This window comes from Arachis ipaensis, chromosome B7 (genome assembly GCF_059453495.1).
Source record: "Arachis ipaensis isolate K30076 ecotype BB chromosome B7, ASM5945349v1, whole genome shotgun sequence".
NCBI lineage: Eukaryota > Viridiplantae > Streptophyta > Magnoliopsida > Fabales > Fabaceae > Arachis > Arachis ipaensis.
The window spans coordinates 133835202-133857383 of NC_142442.1; the positions used below are offsets into that span (position 1 = coordinate 133835202).

The window sequence follows — 22182 nt, forward strand, 5'->3', positions numbered from 1 at the left end:
TCCTCATCAAATTTAAATTATTTTAGCAAACAATAGGTTAATAACATATATACATTAAAAAAAAATCGTAAAACGATAATTCATCATGGATTGAAAATATTTGTGGAATAATCCCAATTTCTCAGTAGCTAATAAACACCAATTGCTAAAGGTTTCTCTCTCATTCCTTTAGCTAAGATTCCCAATTTCCAAATTCTAACATAACTTTTCATTGTTAAGCGTAGAACGAAATTATTTGTGGGCGTAGACCATAGAATGCTTCAATCTGAGGCAAGCATTAAATTTTCCCAATCGCATGTAGCATGTTGCATAATATTTGGACTTGCCGAAGACGTGTATATCTAATAAACTTGCAAGTTTATCGTCTTTTATTTGCAACTATTGTTTTCAATTAATATTCGGGTAAATAAATTTAGATACATATATCACTTTCTTCTTTGATATATTCTCAAACTAATATACTTAAATATATAATTTATCAGTTGTGTATTTTAAGAAGGAAAAAGTCTAGGGCAAGCAATTTTATTAAATTCAGGCCAGCATGTAACCAGCAAAGAAAAGTGAGCTATTAGATAAAATTTCACACCAATCTCACACCATTAAAATCATCTTTGATAGCTATTTGATGGTTATAAATCATAAAAGTTGTTGGCCACCTAGCACTCATCTTTTAAGAATTTGACACTAATCAATAAATTGTTATGTATACAAACCAAAATTCAAATTTTTAATACTTATTTAACAAAAAAGCAAATTAACCACTTGGCCAATCTAAATATATATCATTTTTAGACTATACTACATATACTCTAAAATTAGATATAAAATATATATTGAAATATAAATACATATTGAAAATAAATTAAATTATACATATATTTCTACACAAATACATTAATGACTAATATTAGTGGCTGATTTTGATATACAAAAAATATTTTTGATGATTTTTACGTCCACTTCTCTTGTATATTTTTCTTGTCAAATTTGTGGCATTGCGTGACTTGTTGAGCTACTTTACTTGGTCTTGAATTTTAAAACACAAATTATATTTGGAATAAACACTTTAGCGTGTAGTACTCCTATAGCCAAGTTGGCAGTACGCCAATTTGAACCCTTATAAATATTTATATGATTTTGTTATTCAATTATTATTTGCAACAAATAAAATAAGGGAGCTACTCAAACGTCTAAAACATCTTTTTTAAAGATATTTTTTAATAATTAAAATTTAATATATATAATTAATTAAATTGTGTTATTTTTATCAAAATTAAGTCAAATAAATTAATTTGACCCAAAAATAGTGAATCAAATCTTAAATTAGTCTAAATTAATACTATTTTTTATAAAAAATAATTACAATACTCTTATTATAAAAAATAACTAAAATATTTTTATTATATATATATATATATATATATATTAATTTTGAGAATCCTAAATTTTAGTCATTTACTTCTTGTCGTCATAGAATTAGGATTTAAAATTTTTAAAATTAATATATATCTATAAAATAAAAGTATTTTAGTTATTTTTTATAATAAGAGTATTATAATCATTTTCTATGAAAATTAAATTTAAATTGATTCAAAATTCACCATCTTTTTTATCAAATTAATTTATTTAGCCCAATTTTAACAAAAAAATTAAATTAATTTATTTGATCCAATTTTAACAAAAATAACACAATTTAATCGATTATATATACTAAATTTTAATTACTATAAAACATTTAAAAAAAAACATTTTAAAAAACTTCTTTATCTGAATAACTCCCTTAAAATCTGAGTAGTTCCCATAAAATAAATAAGCATATGAAGCTTACGATATTGCTAGATCATATGAGAAGAAATCAAGATCAATCTAGAGGGGTCCAAGTCCAAGTGGTTCTCAATAAGTCAAGATTCTTTAATAAATATCCTAAACCTCAACCTGGTCCATTCAGGTGGGTCTACGTCAAACAAAACTGCGGCTTCTAATTTGTGTAACAAAATTGAATTTCACATCAAATAGTCCAACTCTTCAAATTATATTCGTCATGTTAAGATAAGATTTTCAATCCAACTTAATTATAATTAGTAAACAACTAATCAACACGGTAGAAAGTCTGAAGATAGTGACATAAAATTGCACTGTATTTCTTCTTATTAATTTCCACCATTAAATAACTTTAATCCTTTTCAATTTTGCATTAAGCATAGAATCTTTTACTTTTAACAAAAGCCAATCCACCTTAGCATTGTCGAAACTCGAAACGATGTAAAAATGAAAACATTATCTCTTCATGCTTTCCACAAGAACCACCCATGGTTTTCTCAAATGGCATCAAAGTTCAAAGAAAAAGTTTTAAGTACATAATGATGTCACAAAGTCCTACATAAACTAGGAGGATTCAAAAGTCTCTTTAAACATAAAAAGATGAACGAACACAAACATATCCACAAGGCCATTCTTTTTTCACTTCTCAGAACCCCACAAAGGGGGCACTTCCTGGAAGTGTGTGAAGTCTTTGTTTCAATGAGCAGGGTGAGGGAAATTGTTGATAGCACGGTGAGCATGAACAGCACAAGCACAATGAACTGAAGTCAAGTTGAGGCAACCACTCATGATGAGTGAGTGTCTACCTGAGCATGTGTGGAGTGAAGGGAATGAGTCACAAACAGCTTGAACTGCAGATGGTGTCAGTGCTGTGCATTGGCTTATGTTGAGAGTTCTAAGCCCGTCTTCATCATTTCCTCCTCCTCCTTTCACTGATCCCCACATTCTCTTGTTCACTTTGCTCTGTGCCAATGAGTACATTGCCCTATCTGTTATGTTCTTGCAGTAGTATAGTCCTAGGGACCTGAGCCTTGGGCATCTGCTTGCCAATGCAATCACACTATCATCTGCAAATATACATAATCAAAACTAACTTCATTATTGAGAATACTAGACTGGATTTCTAATGCTTCATGTTAGTTGCCACGGGCGGAGACTCTCGTGTGTGAAGTTGATAGTTGAAAACCGTTAATTTCTAATGCTTCATCAAAACACATTTTTGATTAAATTGTCATCTCACAGTTTTCTAAGTATCATCAGATGAAGATTACTGCATATAAGTTTCTACTGCCAAATAATCAAGTGGAACTACTAAGCATGGGCGAAAAGAATTGGATAATGGAAAAGCTAGGAGTATAACATTCTACATCTCTAGAGGTTAGTTTGGTAGTTGAAAATCGTCAGATGATTAGATATGTTTGACTAAATTGTCATCTAACGATTTTCGACTATGGAACTATGAACTTTAGATGAAGACAACTGCATATGAAGTTCTGCCACCAAATAATAATTGAACCTTTGCTTGAAATTAAATTGTTAATGCATTACAATCAAGTGGAACTACTTAGCAAGTATGCTACTAAATTCGGGTCAAATTACCTGTTATAAGGACACAGCCACACAGGTCCACTATTCTTAGATCAGGACAGCCATATGCTAAACTCATCACTCCAACATCACCAACATTCTCACACCATCCAAGGTTCAAAGACTGTAACTGATTACAGTAGTGTCCAATAGCCTGCATTCATTTAGCCACGGCGGTTATAGATTCGAGTGGTCTCACTCTTAATCGTTATATGACTATGGCTAAAACCAACTAGTCTATACTCTATACCACAATCATACCTGTAACGCAGTATCGGTTGCTGCTCTAACGCATCCACAGAGGTTTAGGACTTTCAGCTTCCTGCAGAAACCGGCAAGGTACGCCAGAGCATTGTCACTAAAAGCAGAGCAGCCACTGATGTTGAGTTTAGTGAGATCAGGACAACCGTGGGCTACGGCATACAGCGACCGATCGGTGAGTTTGAAGCTTTTACTCAGGTCCAGAATCTGCAGGTCATGACAATAATTTGCAATCCTTTCAACTGTGTTATCCTCTAGTTGAGGCTTGTCTTGACGAAGGATTAGAGTTTGAAGTTTTGTGAATTTCGGAACAAGAGAAAGAGCCAAGTTATTCATGTTCTTGCTACACCTGAAAAGGGAGGGAGGATTGAATTGAAGTTAAAACTGGCAAGCCTCAATACACGTTCATAATAAAAATGATTGCATCACCATTCTAGAGATGTAATGAAATCAACTTCCAAAGAACTTGCAAGTACAATAGAGACAATAACATAGCTATAAGGTTCAAACAGACCAATTGTCACAGAAGCCTATATTACACTACATTCTCATGAGAAAAACCCTTCTTGTTCTTGTACAAATGTTGGGGATTCACTAAATTGGTAAATTACACCAACATTCCTGTGCTTGGGGAATACACACAATACCCTATATTTCAAATGTAACACTAACATTATAAATCAGGGATGTATTATCACCTAAACTCAGGAGGTTAATGTAATCTACCCTGACATATTTCATATACTAATGATCCATAAACTAAAAGGTGAAAAAAAAGACCAACAAATCATGGGGCCAGCACCAAAATTGCAGCATAGCAAACTCAATTCACACAAAGGAGGAAAAACTAGATATGCATATATGATTTTCAAGAGTGGAGAGAAAGCAATATATACCATGAGAGTGACAAACGAGCAAGGCCAAAGTAAATAGCATCTCTCCATCCACGACAAACACCAGAAGCTGTGATCACAGTTTGATCATCCACAAGGGACAAAATCTGCATCAAAAGCTCCACAGGTATATCCTTCCACTCAGTGATCACCCCGGCTTTCATCTTCCCTCCTTTCTCACCACCACCACCACCACCACCACCACCAGCAACCATCATGAGCTTCTCAAAGCACAAGTTCAAGTCCTCAGTTCTCAGGTTCTCCTTTCCAACCATCTCAGTTTCCGCATCAACATAAAAAAAAGCACCACCTTCAACAGCTGTCAGCAAATACAAGCAACACAAATGGTAATAGATAAGACTTAGCAGATTCCAACAGTTATTAGGTTTCAGCTAAAAGATAAAATCACCACAAAACAAGAAAAACGCATTTGTCCAAGGCAACTGGCGAAGAAAGCAACACAAAGATAAATACAACTTATTAAAAAAAAATAGCTTATAACAATAATGAATAATAATAATAATAATAATAATAATAATCATCTTATAGGATGATCCTGTACGTTACATAAATACCCATCACGTTTATTCAAAATTACATGATTAACACACTGAAGAAAGTTTTAAACTTTGACAGAGAGAGGCGCAGGATAAGGATCAAAAACAGCAAAAGGGAACATAAACACTAAGAATAATGATCAAAAATCTAAAATTTTCAAAAAAGCCCCTTTTTAAATACCAAATTTGACATGCAGTACAAAATACAGAAAATAGAAATCAATCGGAGAATTTCAACAAAAAACAATCTCGGAAAACAAAAAAAATCAAAACTTTCCTTTTAGCTCACACGAACAAAACCAGAAAACAATCAGTAACAGATAGGAAAAAAGGGCAAAAAATCAGAGCAAAGAGAATAAGATAATTACCACTACAGAGCTAAGAGCAGATGGAGAAAGACAAAGTCTTTAAGAAACAAAAACCCTATATTTTTCGAAAAAAGAGAAGCTTTGTTATGCTTCCCTGAGATTTCAGTGTGTGAGGAGAGGGTCTTAATATGGGGGAAAGGGTGGGAGGAAAATTGAAGAGAGAGAAAGGAGGTAAGCTACGTGAAGCTGCCACGTGTAATTTGCGATGAACACGTTGAAGTGACAAGTTAAAGTGGGTCCCAAGTAAAGTACTGTCTACTTTGATGAGAATAGAGGTCATGAATCATTGATCATAGAGAACGAGAGATAAACGCACCCTTAAACAGAGGACAAAAGAAAGGAACTTTTTTATTTAATTTGATTAATTATTAACTGTTAATTTAATTATTTTATTTAGTGATTGGAAAAAGAAAGAAAGGATATTGAGTAGGAAATGGAATAAAGTTGATAAGATTGGAATATAATGGGCTATTGTGTTGTGTCTGTGTGTAGAAGTTTCTTTTTGCCAAAAACCGAAACCGCATTGCAAAAGAAAGGAGAAAATGTTATGTTTATGGGCCGGGAGGAAAATAAATATATTATTTTTTTTAACGGTATTTTTTAATTCGATAAATTAAGAATTAATTTATTATAGATCAAAATTTTATTTAAGAATTTGTTATTTATCAATAAATTATTATATTTAAATTTTTGACATTTATTTAAGTAGACTAATAAACTAATCATTAGACTAACCTAACTGGATTAAATATATAAAGTCTTTGTTGTAACGCAATTTCTTTGGTTTCGATTTATTTGAATCAAAATTAATGGTCACTATTCTCTTCTTGTGCATTATTCTGATGCCTCTCACAACTCAGCTATCACATACTTGTTTGTAGAAGAAAAAAATTGATTGAAATTTTTTGTAGAAAAAAATGTTGTATTAGGTGTGTATTTAGATAAATTTTTTTATTTAAAGAATTTATTTTTATAAAATTTTAAAAATGCATAAAAATATTTGAAATAAAATTATAACAATTTATTTTATTTTAAATTAACAATATAAGCTTAAGAAATTAAAGAGACTTTAATAAATTCTTTGTTGAAAAATATTTATATTTTCTATTAATTATTCAAATATAAAATAAATTTTTAGTCAAGTCAAATGTATAAAACAAATTGACTGGTTGACTAGCTTCTCATCTATATTTTATTTTTATGCAATAACTAATAATAAATTACATTTTTGAAAAAGCATAAATGAAAGACTAATAAATAAATTATCACAATTAAGCCTTTATATCGTCTCCTTAATCTTACACATCTATTTAGGACTACGAGTCTCTTACTGTAGCAGATCCGGGAACATACATACGAGAAAAAATAATCCACAATTTTATTTTAGAATTTTATTAATTTATGTCCTAAAAATATATGTTAAATATATTATAAAAATATTTTATAAAAATTTTTATAAATTTTTTTTATATTTTTAATGTATTGAATACATTAAAAACGTTAAAAATTTTTTGTTATTATATTTTTAAAATATATAAGGACACAAGTTAGTTAAATTTTTTATTTTAAACAATATTAAACTTAAAAAATTAAAGAGACTTTAATGAACCCTTTATTGAAAAAATATTTATTTTTTATATTAATTATTTAAATATAAGATAAGTTCTCTCTAAAAATAAAGATAAAAGATCTCATGACAATTTTTTCTTTTGAAAAAATTATTTTTAATCAATTCAAATGTATCAAACAATTGACTGGCTGCATCTATATTTTATTTTTACCTTAAAATAATGAAAAAATAATAATAAGACAATTACAATTTCTCAAAAGTTTATGAAAGACTAATAATTAAAAAAAGGTAAAGTATATTTTTTGTCCTTGAAGTTTGACAAAAGTTTTAAAAATACTCCTAAGTTTTATTTTGTTTCAATTTTGTGCTAAAAGTTTTCGATTTGCATCAAATATACCCCGAATGGCTAATTTTTCAAAAAATTTAAGACCAATTCAACAACAATTTCATAAGAACAACCCTCAATACAAGCAAATCAAGCATAGTTTTTATACATTATTGTTAGATTAGTCTTAATTTTTTTTAAAATTTAGCCGTTAAGGGTATATTTGATGCAAATCGAAAACTTTTAGGACAAAATTGAAATAAAATAAAATTTAAGGGTATTTTTGAAATTTTTGCTAAACTTCAGGGACAAAAAATATACTTTACCCTTAAAAAAATAGCACAATTAAGCTCCTAAACATTACTAAGGATAAATGTTATTTCCTTTAATTAATCGTTCACACATTTATACTGGAGATTATGTATTTATGTATCTGAGTCTATTAGGCTGTGTTTATTTGCTGATATTAGGACTCAGAGTTAATATCATGTTTGATAGCTAAAAATTAGAACCAAAATTTCAGTCGTTTTAGTATTTTAGAAAGTTGAGATAAAGAGAACTAAAATTTGTAAGAACTGATACTAAAATTTTAATAATATTTTTTTCAAAAATATTCTCATTTAATTTTATAAATTCTAATTTTATCGCTTTTTAAAAACAAATTAGGATATCTCTCCATATATTTATCTTAAATTAAATGCAGTACAAAAATTCTCAATCATTTTTTTCTTCTAATCTTTGCATTGTCTCTTAGTCTCAATCTTCCTTTTAAATATAGTCTTAATGTAGTTATTCCATGAACATATACCTAATGAACAATAATAAAAAGGGGAAAACTAAACAAAAATGGAAAGTAATGGAATAAATAAATTTTAAAAAACAAATGTAATATATTTTTAGATCTTTAAAAGATATAAAATATTAAGTAACTCTTTGAAAATAATTTAAGATGGATTTATAAGTTTTTGTCTAATAAATTTATAAAAAAATTATAATATTAGACATGATTTATCTTTTTGTCTATTAAAGTATGAGTCAAGATGAAAACAGATCGAAAAAGAAAGAATTACTGCGTTATATTTACATTACAAAAAAATTGAGGTAAATACAAGATGAGAAAATAGGGGGTACAAAGAGATCGAAGGGAAAGAGTAGAGAGAGAGAAGAGAAGAGAGTACAGGGAAGGAAAAGAAAGAAGGTTACAGTTTTTTTACTTCTTATTGAGTCGGTTAGAAGTGGCTTATCTTGTATGGTTTTTATCTAAGCCTATAGCCTCCAATACCCCCCTCCTTCAAGGTGGATTATGAATATCTATCATGCCAAGCTTGGAGTTGAGCTCATCAAAAAGTGTTGAAGCTAAGGCTTTAGTACAGATGTCAATGAGTTGATTTTGAGACCGAATAGGGAGAATGTGAATGGTGCAATCTTTAACTTCTTTTCCGACCTGATGGTAGCCCATTTTGATATGTTTAGTGCGTTCGTGAAACGTGAAATTTGCTGCAATTTGAAGAGCTAATTTTTTGTCATAATATAGAAAAGTAGGCATAATAAAAGATACTTTCAGGTCTTGGAGTAGGTAGGAGATGGCAATGATCTCACAAGTGGTGGCAGTCATGGCATGGTACTTGGCTTTAGTGGAGCTTCTGGAGATAGCGTCCTGCTTCTTGGATTTCCAAGAGATTAGAGAATTGCCAAGATAGACACAGTAACCGGTGATTGATGTGCACATGTCTGGACAAGAAACCCAATCTGAATCACTAAACACCTTGAGTTGCATGTCAAAATTGGCAAGAAGGAAAATGCCACGTCTTAGAGATTGCTTTAGGTATCTAAGGATCCGTAGAGAAGTGAAGTAGTGTGACTGCATGGGAGTGGCTAATTGGCTGAGAGCTATAACTGCATAAGCAATATCGGGTCACGTGTTTGTGATGTATAAAAGTCTGTCAAGTAGTCTTCTATAAGATGGAATATCAGTGAAAGGTGTACCATGATCATTTCGGAGCTTCAGTGATTGGCTCATCGATGTTAGGGCTGATTTGCAAGCTAGCAGCTCTGTATTTTCTAATAATTCCAAACAATACTTTTGTTGGCAAATAGAAATTCCCTTTGATGTTCTGGCTACATCAAACCCTAGAAAATACTTCAGTGTGCCTAGATCCTTGATCTTGAAAAGATCATATAGTTGTTGCTTTACCCATCCAATTTCTTATGCATCATTTTCTGTGAGAACCATATCATCAACGTACACTAGTAAAGCTGTGAAAGAGCCTCGGGACTTATGTTTTGTGAACATAGAAGTATCTTGGACGGATTGAGTATAACCCATGTTGATGAAAGTCCTGGATAATTTTTCATTCCATTGTCGGTTTGCTTGCCTCAAGCTATAGAGGGACTTTTTCAAATTATACACTTGTCAAGGCATTGGTGGATTAAGGCCTTGAGGAACTTTCATGTACACATCTTCATACAGATCTCCATGAAGGAAAGTATTATTTATGTCCAACTGCTCAAGAAGCCAACCGTGTTTTGCTGCCAGTTTTAGAAGTAATCGAACAGTTCCAACTCTTGCCACTAGAGAGAATATTTGCTTGAAGTCTATTCCCTATATTTGGGTGAAGCCTTTTGCCACAAGCTGTGTCTTGTGTCTATCAATGCTGCTGTCGGATTTCAGCTTCGCTTTATAGATCCATTTGCACCTAATTATGGTTTACCCAGGAGGAAGGTCAATGAACTCCCAAGTACCAATCTGATTAAGGGCTACGATTTTAGCTTCCATGGCTTTAACCCAGTGTTCATGAGCAGCAACTTCTTTGAAGGACTTCAGTTCATCTAATGTTGAAAGGTTGAAGACATATTTCTTGTGGCTAGCTCCTAGTCATGAGTAGGATAAGTGTTTGGAGAGTGGATATTTTGTTGAAGAATGAGTGGATGTTAGTGAAGTAGAGGTGACTAAGTTGTAGTGAAAATCTTTCAAATAACTTGGTATTTTTCTTTTTTTAGTTGATCTTTTTGGAGGGACATGTATAAAATCTGTGTTATCATCTATGTCTTGTGTGCTGTTGTCTATAGAAGTTGGTTGTGTGTAAGCAGATCTTTCATTAGAATGCAATTTTTTTGCATCAGACTGTTGTACATGAGCCCAATTTCACGCTAATATAAAAGAAGCAGCACCGTTTCTGATGGAAAACTCCACTCTCTCTTCCGTCTTTCATTCTTTTTAGTTTTAGATTTTACACATTAGATTAGGATTTTAATTTTTTTGCACTATGCGCAACTAAACCTTAATTGTTAAAGTTAAGAGCTCTACTTATTTTGATGGATTAATATTATTATTCTTCTATTTTGATTAATGTATTGATTTTTATTTAAGAATTGAGTTTCGTTCTTTATCATAAGGATTAGAGTGTATTGGAAAATAACTCTAATCTGAATTAAATTAGGCTAGAAACTCTTTCTCATAATTCTTCAATTATCTGGAACTAATTTGATACGTGACATATAATCAGGTTTCTTTTGGGTTCTTAAGAATTGTGTGGCTTATAAACCAGAGACTGTACTCGATCTTTTAACATAATTAATTGATCAAGAAATTGACGGTTGATTAGGTTAGAAGAAGTTGAATTACCAAGGAATTGGAGTTCAATTACTTAGGGTTTGCCATGAATTATATCTTTGCATAATCAAAGTAGATAGCAATAATTGTTAATCCTAAAATTTAAATATCTCTGACACTTTAAATATCTTTATCATATTATTTTCTTAACAAATTTTGGTTTGTTGTTGTTTAATTTTCTACTTTCATGTTATTTACTATTGAAACTCTTATTTTTTATTGTCTGACTAGAATAATCAATTGACCATTGTTTGCTTAATCCGTTAATCCTCGTGGGAACCATAACTCACTCCCGTAGTATTACTTGATACGATCCGGTGCACTTGCCGATAGTTTGTGATTTGTAAATTTCGCATTAAGTTTTTGGCGCCATTGTCAGGGATTAATTATAATTAACAAACTACCGATTAATTGATTACCTAGATTAGATATTTTCTCTTTTTTCTATTTCTTTTCTATTTCAAAAAATAAATAAATAAATAAATAAATAGTATTTCTTTCTATTCTGTCTTCTTTTCCTCTCTTTTTAACACATGGTGTGTTTGATTCAGTTTTGTGTTTTGTGCTAAGAAAAATAATAGAGACAGATTACATGGATTACTACTCACACTCAAAGAATGATTCATATTACTGTGGATGGAGAAACTATCCAGATTTTGTTTGAGAAAGTCGAGACCAAAGAAACTTCAGTGTTTCATATTTCATCTATCAAGAACCATCATCTCCTTATTAATACTAAGAACCATCATCTCTTTATTCATATCAAGAACCGTCCTCTCTTTGTTCTTATCAAGAACCATCATCTCTGAAGTTCGCCTTAGAAACAGCCTTAGCAGAACTCTCCAAAAACACAATTAGCTTCATGCAGAAAACCAAGGCCTCCATCAGAAACTTGAAAGTTCAGGTATTCTCTACCTACCCACTGGTGTCGGTTTTGGGTACAGGTACCCTTTTGTTAAAGGTCGTTCGAGCTTTTTCTAGGAGTATAGCATGGGTTACTTCAGCGTCGTAGCGCCTGGTACTCGAACATGGGTCAATTAGCCAGACAAGTTGCCGAGAGGCCTACCAATACCTTTCCTAGTGACACAATTTCAAATCCAAGAGAAGAATACAAGGCAATAAGCTTGAGAAATAGAATATTGCTTAGCAAGAACAATGATGATCAAACTGAGGCTACAAAGGAGGAGCTAGAAGTGCAAAAGTAAGACCAAGAGACTCCTGTACTAAGTAAAATTCCAATTAAGGAGGTAGTGGAGGAACACAAGCCTAGAATTCCATATCCTCAAAGGCTACAAGAGGTGACAAAGGAATACGCAAATTCTTTTCCAAGAGAAGCAATGCAAGATCCTACAGAAGAATGTGAGGAAATCAAGCAAAGGAGTTTATACTCCAATGAATTAAAGAACTCTCTATCTTCACACATGGAAAAAGAGGAAGATGCACAAATAAAGGAAGAAACTATGCACACTCTATGCTTGCACATTCCAATAATTAAGGAAGAAGTCATACAAGTCTCTTCAAATTTATGCATGCAAGCTTCTGGGAAGAAAAATATGAATACACCATGCCACTACCCACATACGAATTGAAGTCTCTCCCCCAATACTTAAATATGCTTTCTTTTTTCCTAGTGAATCAGAAAATTGTATGGTAGTTGCTTTTTGGTAGGTATCCTTTTTCTCCTAATGTCCACTGAAGTCATTTCTCTTAACCAACTGGAAGAGAGGAAGAAAATTCAAGAATTAATTGTCAAGCTAGTAACGTTAAAGAAGCCTTTGTTGGGAGACAATTTAACATTAGGTAATTTATTTTCATTTTTCTTTTTGCTTTGCTTCATGTTGCATATGTATTTCATGGATTAAGTTTGGTGTTGTTACACCAATATGATGCTTGTATTTTACTGGGTACTTAGCCTAACCTCTCATTGATTGTGTCACACTAAATTTGGTACTCTCACACCAAGTTTGGTGTTGCCACACTTCACCCATGCAAGGTCTACTCCCCCCGTACCAATACATTAGCAATATGGTTATTTTGCTTTATTTTATCTTTTCTTTCATTTTATTTTTAATTTTGCTTGTTTTATTTGTATGAGTTTTTGCTTGCTTCCTTATTTTCACTAGACAATCATGATTATTCCTATTTCCATCACCACTATTTTTCTTTGTTGTTTGACGACAAGCAACCATTCTAAGTTTGGTGTTGGATGCTATGCTCTACATAGCCTAAAAGGATTATGACAATGAGAACTAAGGTTGTTGACTTCTATTTGCTTCTTTCCTTTTTAATTATATACATATGTTATCCTATTCTATTCTATATAATGTATTTATGAGTCTTGTTAGTCAAGTGCATATCATTACTTATCCATCACAACCCACAATTATAATTGTGCTTGCTCCTAAATGTGGGCAAGGATCATGTGACAAGAAAGAAAAAAAAAAGAAAAAAGGATTGATCATAAAGAGTATGACAATGTGAGTTTGGAAGGTCTAATTAACTAAGAATGTTCAACATAAATTGAGCTAAATTGCTTGAGGCCTTAGTCTAGAGGACTATTATGAGATCTTTATACTTGACAAAGCTTTGAAAGAGCAACATGTAATGAATAAACAATAAAAATGAGTTGAAAGAGAAGTCAAAGGCTTTGAGTACCATTGAGTAAGGATCCGAGTCAAGTGCTTGTGGTGCTTATGTATCGAGCAAAAGCTTGAAAACAAAGCATTTAGAGTCACGGTTAGGCTCAAGGTGCAAAGCACCCCTCTCAAAAGAAGAGAAAGCCAAAGGCTCTTAGCACCAACAATAGAGAATATTAAAAGGACATTGTAAGCTCAAAGAGCTCCACAATCAAGTGCTTGTAGTGTTTCTTTATCAAGCAAAGCTTGAGACAAAATATTTAGAGTCACAGCTAGGTTCAAGGTGCAAAGCACCCAATGAAAAATAATATGTGAAAAGAAGGTAAATAAGCCTGCTTTAAGGTGATGATTCAAGGAAGGGTTCTATAATCTAATCCGGATAGAGACCTTGAAAGATTATAACTAATTGTGTTAAATTGTGCATAAGTGAAATGGCTAACCAAACTCATTTGAATTGAAACTATTCACCCTTGAATTTCAAGATTAAAATGTTTGATAACCAAGTCATGATCCTTTACTTGCTTAAGGACAAGCAAGAGCTTAAGTTTGGTGTTGATGCATGAGCATCTTAAGCACTTTTCTTGGGCAATTCTTATAAAAAATTTATGACTTTTACTTGGTAATTTTATTATTTTCAAGGTTATTCTATTAGTACTTTAATTTTCTTGGTTTCATAATTTTTGTAGGAAAATGTTAAGAAATGAGAAGCAAAAGTATAAGGAGGAACCAAGAATTAAAGACAAGTACAGAGAGAATTTGTGGATGTTGTCAACCCTGACCTCTTCACACTCTAATTAGCATAACTTGAACTATAGAGATCTAAATGATGCAATTCTAGTGGAATTAGAAAGCCAACTTCTAGAGCTTTTCAACAATATATAATAGTTTATGCTTACTCTCTGGACTCACGGCGCTAAATGCCATGAAAGTGGCGCTAAACGCCAAACTGTGTCCCACTCACTATTCCATGCAGGAGTCCCGATGCTAAACGCTAGGAAACCGGCGCCAAATGCCAGACAGACAGCAAGGAGTCACAAATTTCATCAAAACTGGTGCCAAACACCAGACAGACAGCAAGGAGTCACGAATTTCATCAAAACTGGCGCCAAACGCCACTCAAGTGGTGCTAAACACCAACAATACGGCCTAGAGCCCAATTTCACGCTAATATAAAAGAAGTAGCGCCGTTTTTGATGGGGAACCCCACTCTCTCTTCCATCTTTCATTCTTTTTAGTTTTACGTTTTACAGATTAGATTAAGATGTCAATTTTTTTATACTATGGGCAACTAAACCTCCATTGTTAAGGTCAGGAGTTCTATTATTTTATGTATTAATATTATTGTTCTTCTATTTTGATCAATGTTATTGATTTTTATTTAAGCATTGAGTTTCGTTCTTCATCCTAAGGATTAAAGTGTATTGAAAAATAACTCTAATCTGAATTGAATTCCTCTGAATCTTGAAAAAGTTAAAATCATTGGAATTAGGCTAGAAACTCTTTCTCATAATTCTTCAATTATCTAGAACTAATTTGATATGTGACATATAATCAAGTTTTTTTTAGGTTCTTAAAAATTGTGTGGCTTATAAAGTAGAGATTATGCTCAACCTTTTAGCATAATTAATTGATCAAAAAATTGACGATTGATTAGGTTAGAAGAAGTTGAATTACAAAAAAATTGGAGTTCAATTACTTAGGGTTTGCCATGAATTATATCTTTGCATGAACAAAGTAGATAGTAATAATTATTAATCCTGAAATTTAAATATCTCTGACACCATAAATATCTTTATCATATTATTTTCTTAACTAATTTTAGATTGTTCTTGTTTAATTTTCTGCTTTCATGTTATTTACTATTGAAACCTTTATTTTTTATTGTCTGACTAGAATAATCAATTGATCATTATTTGCTTAATCCGTTAATTCTCGTGGGAACGATAACCCACTCCCGTGGTATTACTTGATACGATCCGGTGCACTTGCCGGCAGTTTGTAGTTCTTAAATTCCGCATCGCTCTACTTTGGAACTTCCTCTTTCTCAATGCTTTCCGAGGACACTATGTTTGCAGCAGTTGCACCCTATTGTTTTTTATTGGGAGAAAATCCGTGCTTCTTGAAACATGTGTCTATGGTATGGCCACTCTTGCCATAAAAAGAACACATCTTTGGTTGACTCCTTTCAAATCTACCCTTGTTCATCTTTTTGTTGGCTTTATAGTTCGTATTAGAGTTAGAATTGACTCAACCATAGCTTGTTGTCGCCATGATCTTTAGTTCCTCACTAGTTTCACTGCAAAGCAGTCTTTCTTGTTAAGCTACCAACCCAAACACTTTGTTGATTGAGGGAAGAAGATCCTGATGAGCAGATATTTTATATGCTTTTTAACATCATTTTCATATAGTTTTTAGCATGTTTTGTTTATGTTTTATTATATTTTTATAGGTTTTAGTGTAAAATTTATATTTTTGGATTCTACTATGAGTTGTTGTGTTTTATGGTGATTTCAGATATTTTCTGGCTGAAATCTGAGAGTTTTGACAAAGTCTGATTTAGAGGCAAGGAAAGCGTAGCAGATGCTGTCAGGATCTGACCTCCGTTCACTCAAGCAATCATTTCTGGAGCTACAGATATCCAAATGGTGCGTTCTCAACTGGTATAGAAATTTAACATCTAGGACTTTTCAGCAATATATAATAGTCTATACTTGTCTTTGAAGATGAAGGTCCAAAACTAGCGTTCAACGCCAACCATCTACCCCAGTCCTGGCATCCAATGCCCACAGAGAGGTGGCCAGCATCCAATGCCCAAAGGAGAGTCCATAGGGGGCATTCAACGCCCAAGAGCCTTACTAGCACGTGGAGACACCTTTAGCTCAGCCCAAACACTTACCAAGTGGGCCCCAGAAGTGGATTTTCGCACTACAAGCCTAAGCCTATCATATTTCTGTAATCCTTAGTTATTAGATTAGTATTTATAGGAGAAGATCAACCATGTTTAGGATCTCTCTCCAGCATATCATATTGTCGAATACCATTATGTACAGTATGAGCCACTAAACCTCCTAGGTTAAGGTTAGGAGTTCTGCTGAGTTTTATAGATTAATAAAAGTACTACAGTTCTATTTCAATTCGTGTTTGATTCTCTCCTAAGATGTATCTTCGTTCTTCAACCTTATGAATGAGTTGAACCGTCAAAAGTTATCTCTATTCTACATGGGTTCAGCGAGCATCTTTCATCAGATATCAATGAACTACTCGCTTGAGGATACGTCTCTTAGACGACTAATCCACGACTTCGTTGGGGACTTCTCGAGACATCAGTTCAGCCGAGGTATGGGGAGATTAGGGTCTTTGTGGTAAAGGCTAGAATCAAGGCATAGCATTCTCTGATTCGGAAGATTCAACCTTGTTTGTGGCAGATTGAGTAGGATCACCAAGGGGATGAACTGCAAGAGCTTCACCCTCATTCAGACTAGATGTGCACTAAACGTGGTGTTCAGCCTAGAGGAAGATTGGCGGCCGCTCAAATCGATGTCGATCACATACAGCCTGCTATAGAAGAAATCATTCATAGTTGGAGTAGACAGTAAGAAAGGATTGATCTAGAAGAACAAAGCATCTCTGAAGCTTTAACCATCTTCTTATCATTCGATTCACAATTACTGAGTAACGTTATCTTTATTTTACTTTTATGCGTTTAAACAACTACATAACTTTTCTATCCGCCTAACTAAGATTTACAAGATAACCACTGTTTGATCCAAGCCGACAATCCCGTGGGATCGACCCTGACTCACCTCAGGTACTACTTGGACGACCCAATGCACTTGCTAGTTCAGTTGTATGGAGTGTGAGAATTCGTGCACCAGATCCATTATAAGGATTTGAGATCTAACTCTAGAAAACCTATCATTGAGACTTTTCAAGAATCGCAAAATGAAATCTTGCTCCCTGTATTCCTTACATGCGGATTGCCTTCCACATCCACATGGATTAATTGGCTGAAAATTCTCAATCTCACCCTATAATTTCTCAATTGAATAAAAAAGCTCGTAATAGATAGTATACCTTGTCAAAGGGAATAAAGTTCTTTATTCAAATCAGCAAGGCGCATGTGGTTTCCTTGTGAAAACCTTTGTTTAAGCTCTATCTAGAAATCTCTTTCCTTTTTGACAAACAAGACATTTTGTGCAATTTCAATACTGAGGCATCGAAGGATCCAATTTCTAATAAATGTGTTGTACTGTTGTTATGCTCCCAAATTGCGTGCATCGAGTCTCCAGCTACTGGTTCTACTACAGTGCCATCCAAGAATCCCAATTTGTTCTTCAATTCAAAAGCCATTATCATGGCTTGCGACCAGAAATGGTAGTTCATCTCAGTTAGCAAAGTCGATATGAGCATTTGTCTAGGGTTCTCGCTAGGATACAAGAAGAATGGGCTCATTTGTAACACCCTACCCTTCAATAGCCTTATGCTTAAGTCATAATTCAATGAGGGTTTGGTGCTACGACACAAGACTGAGTTATAAATACTTATGTATAGAAGGAGATATTAAACTAAAAGCCTGTAAAAAGGATTTAAACATCAGATAAATGACAATTCGCTAATTGTTTACACTCGATAACATACATAAGCGTGTCAAAAAAGGTAGATATTTAAAAGTTTGAAGAAAGAATAAGGGTAAAGAAACATATATAAGTATATATAAATATCTACTAGTCTCGGCCCAAGAAGATTAGGCCGGCTAGAGTTACAGCAGTAAAACAGTTTGATATATAAATCCTATCTCTCCAAAAATATATCATAAGCCTTTAAAGGCAAGTCTTTAAAATAAGAACATTATATAAGTTTTTTCAAAAGAAGGAGAAAATCTAAACCCAAAACAAAATCAAGAAAGTCTTTTTCGCCATCTTTCAGATATAACTCCCGCTCACTAAGGAGCGTTGGGACTTGCATCTGAAAAATAGAAATAATATATGGACGAGAACCCAAACCACCGGTTTCTAGTAGGGTAAAAGTGCCAAATTGATACAATATAAGGAAACATGAACTCTCTAAGCAATCTTAATCTTCAAAATCTTATTGATCCAAGCCTAGGGTTCTCACTAAACCAGAAAATGGCAACTTACTTAAGGCATTCTAATCTATCTATTTATTCTCAGTTTTCCATAAACCTCCAATCACCACATCAGGAACAACCCTCAGTGTCACTACCACCAGCATAAGGGATCTCTCAGTTATTCAAACACATACAAAATAATACAAAGAATACACAAATAGAGAAAACAGATAAAGCAATTAGCTCAAAGAGCATATAGATACAATTATTCACTAAGGCAAGCCAAATACAAGATGCGCACCCAATCAATACACACAAATGCAAATAATGCATGCCTTCCCTACGGTCAATCAACTCATCTGTCGGTTATAAACCAAAACCCGACATGTCTGGTAGCGAACCCTAGACCGTCCTTAGTGCGCGCATCCCCAAGAGGTATTCATATTCATCAATATCATGCATGATTCTCAAATCAATGCTAGGGAGTGTGTCCTATTCACCTTCTCTTGGAGGAATCATCTTAGAAGGTCTAAGTACTCGGCCACATCTTGCGACGGAGGATCAACAAAGTGTCTCAAATCTCAATCCAGAGCAAGTGGGACAAACCACAACCCTTGCATCTATCCAGGTGGTTTCTACCCAAGGAGGTATTGTGTCAATCAAACTCATGTCCATTATCCAATCATATCAACTCATCTCTTCAATCACTTCCAACTCGTTTTGACTCAATAATTACCTTTCCAATGCTTTCTACTCTCTAATTCACCATCTCTATACTCATTATAGGGGTTACGAAAGTGAAAAAGCTAGTTGGATAGGCTAAAATAATTAAAAATCATCATTTTTGTAAAACAGGATAGTCGTGCGTACGTATGTCTCGTGTGTACGTACGAGTTCACCTTTGCGCGTATGCGCAGAAACACGCAGAAAAGTTTTTCAATTCTGAAATGCAAGTCGTGCATACGCATGAGTCGTGCATATACAGACCCCAGTTTTCTGCAACATTTGCAGCATTCAATTTTAAACACTAATTTTTAATCATTCATAACTTCCTTTATAAAATTTTGTTTTTTCTCATTCTCAAACCGATTTAAAGCTCCCATCATCACCTTTAATTTAAGATAAATTTCATTAAAATTCGAACTCTGAGCGCCAAATTATGACCCATCGAAATTGGTTAAAAAGTCATTTTTACCAATTTTGCACAAAGATTCACTTTGACCAATTCTTCAATCCAATTTGATTCAAACTACTTCCATACCATTTCTAAACCTTTTAAACACTCATTCAAAAAATTCTAATTATTTTAAGCCTAACCAACCCCATTCTAATTTATTTAGTATATTTCCTCATTACATCCATTTACAACAACAGCACACAACACTCAAAATTCCAATATTCATAACCAAACCAAAGCCAATCATCCAACTAATTGTCATTATTTCTAGCAATTTACAACATAGTACACCAATGGTTACCACAACTTATCAAATAGGGGATTTCTCACCCTATTATGGCCTCCGACCCAAGTTTCTCATCAATCATCATCATAATCAATAATACCACTCAATTCACAATATCACAACCAAATTATAATCAATCATCTCATTCTCATTCAACAATTCACATCACTTATCTCAACTTACAACATAGGGGATTTCTCATCCTATCATGACCTCCAGCCCAATTTTCACAACAATCAAGTATCATATTTAATCATGACACAACATCGTTCATATATATGCATATTTATACCAATCCATCATCACATTCATTCCAAATCAATCAAACACCCAACATATCACAATTTTTACTAAACCAAACAATCAACCACAACAATTCAACAATAATCCTAGGTCCACTGGCCTAGGATTTCATATAACATTACATGGTATTTACCCAAAATTTAAACCCATGCCTTAATGTTGCAAATTTCAAACTTTTAAGCTTTTTCTTCCAAAATTTTCAAGCCTCTAATTAGCTTACACTAATGTCCAAGTTCAAACTCTAAAACTTCACCAAGTCAAGTTTTCAATTATTCAATCTAACACCATATCATACAATTTAGCGCAATCTCAGAAATAGGGCTCATATAAATTGAAGAACCAAGAGGGAAAAAAGGGTTCTTACCTTTACCCAGTAAAATTAGTGATAGAAACCACCAAAAACACAAGTTAGATAACTCCTATAACATCAAAATCACTAAAAATGCTCAATACCCAAGCTCAAAACGCAAAATCAGCTTTGAATGAGAAATTAAAGCTGAGATTTCAAGTTACTTACCAAACTAATCAGATAGAATTGAAGAGGGGAAGATAGGCTTCACGTGATCACAAACGATGCGCGATCGGAGCTCTGGAGCAAAAGTTATGATCAAATGAAGATGGTGATGAATAGTATAATTAGAGCATTGTTTCTCTCTTCCCTCTCTTCTCCATCAACGTTGCTCTCTCTTTCTCAATGGGGAATGTGGCTGAATTGCAAAGTGAAGGGAGGTATTAAGTGTTTGGGTTATGGGCTTTGGACCCAAGTGAGACCCAATTCAAGTTCTTAGCTCTTTGGCCCAACTTTAGGCCAAAACCTTTAAGATAAGTGATCGATCTTTTGTTCTAAATTTTTTCTTATTATTTTCACATTTTCAATTTTTTCCACTCGCAGTACCAAACTGATTTATGTCGGTACAGACAATTTTAACACCGGTACACGTTTTTCTCAAAATAATCATATTTTTTGCGCTAAATTTAATTTTCTTAATTTAAATTTTAACGTTAAATTTCTAAATTATAGATTTTAATATTTTTACATATTCCGAGCATCTTAAATTCTTAATCCCAATTAACACAGTTTTAATTAATTAATTTACTAGTTAATTTTTTCGAATCTTACATCATCGGATTACAAATCGCTGATGCGGCTGGGTCCGAGACATTGTTACACACTTCTTCTTGGATTGAATTCGAATCTTGTGTGACTTCTTCCATCTCTAATTCAGAATCGATGAGGATGCTGTGCGATCAAGTTTCTTCTTCTCAATCCCATTGATCGAAAACACTACTTTGTTTGAATGAACAAACCAAGCAATGCTCTCATCAATCTCTATTGTGTGGGTTCAAAAGAAGCAAGAAGCTCGATCAATGGAGAGTAAATTAATTCTACAATTTCTGCAGATTCTTGGCAATGATGAGCGGATATTTTATACGCTTTTTGACATTATTTTCATATAGTTTTTGTTATGCTTTGTTTAAGTTTTATTATGTTTTCACAGGTTTTAGTGCAAAATTCACATTTTTGGATTCTACTTTGAGTTTGTGTGTTTTATGGTGATTTCAGATATTTTTTGGCTGAAATTGAGGAGCTTGAGCAGAAGTCTGATTCAGAGACAGAGAAAGGACTGCAGATGCTGTTAGGATCTGACCTCCGTGCACTCGAAGGAGCTTTTCTGGAGCTACAGAAGTCCAAATGGCACTTTCTCAACGGCTATGG

The 22182-nt window shown here is 33.2% G+C and overlaps 1 protein-coding gene and 1 long non-coding RNA gene across 2 annotated transcripts; one reads left to right on the plus strand and one right to left on the minus strand.

Moving 5' to 3' along the window:
* Positions 1 to 2291: 2291 nt before the first annotated feature.
* Positions 2292 to 5782, minus strand: LOC107605985 (F-box protein SKP2A). The gene is made up of 5 exons (XM_016307945.3): positions 5488 to 5782; positions 4566 to 4881; positions 3670 to 4018; positions 3421 to 3562; positions 2292 to 2888 (listed from the first exon to the last, which is right to left on the minus strand). Exons 2-5 carry the CDS (start codon positions 4835 to 4837, stop codon positions 2518 to 2520), a joined length of 1134 nt encoding a protein of 377 aa, XP_016163431.1. The 5' UTR covers positions 4838 to 4881; positions 5488 to 5782; the 3' UTR covers positions 2292 to 2517.
* A 2758-nt stretch (positions 5783 to 8540) lies between these two features.
* On the plus strand, positions 8541 to 10569 carry LOC148554225 (uncharacterized). The gene is made up of 2 exons (XR_015892379.1): positions 8541 to 8800; positions 8947 to 10569. It is a non-coding gene; the product is annotated as an uncharacterized LOC148554225 (long non-coding RNA).
* The last annotated feature ends 11613 nt before the right edge of the window (positions 10570 to 22182 follow it).

What these genes read in the sequence shown, in the direction of transcription:
- LOC107605985 (XM_016307945.3), bottom strand. Translation starts at nt 4,837, where the DNA reads ATGGTTGGAAAGGAGAACCTGAGAACTGAGGACTTGAACTTGTGCTTT. An exon ending in CAACCGATACTGCGTTACAG is followed by an intron (nt 3,563 to 3,669) that starts GTATGATTGTGG and finishes AAATGAATGCAG; the next exon opens with GCTATTGGACACTACTGTAA. An exon ending in TGGCTGTGTCCTTATAACAG is followed by an intron (nt 2,889 to 3,420) that starts GTAATTTGACCC and finishes GTATATTTGCAG; the next exon opens with ATGATAGTGTGATTGCATTG.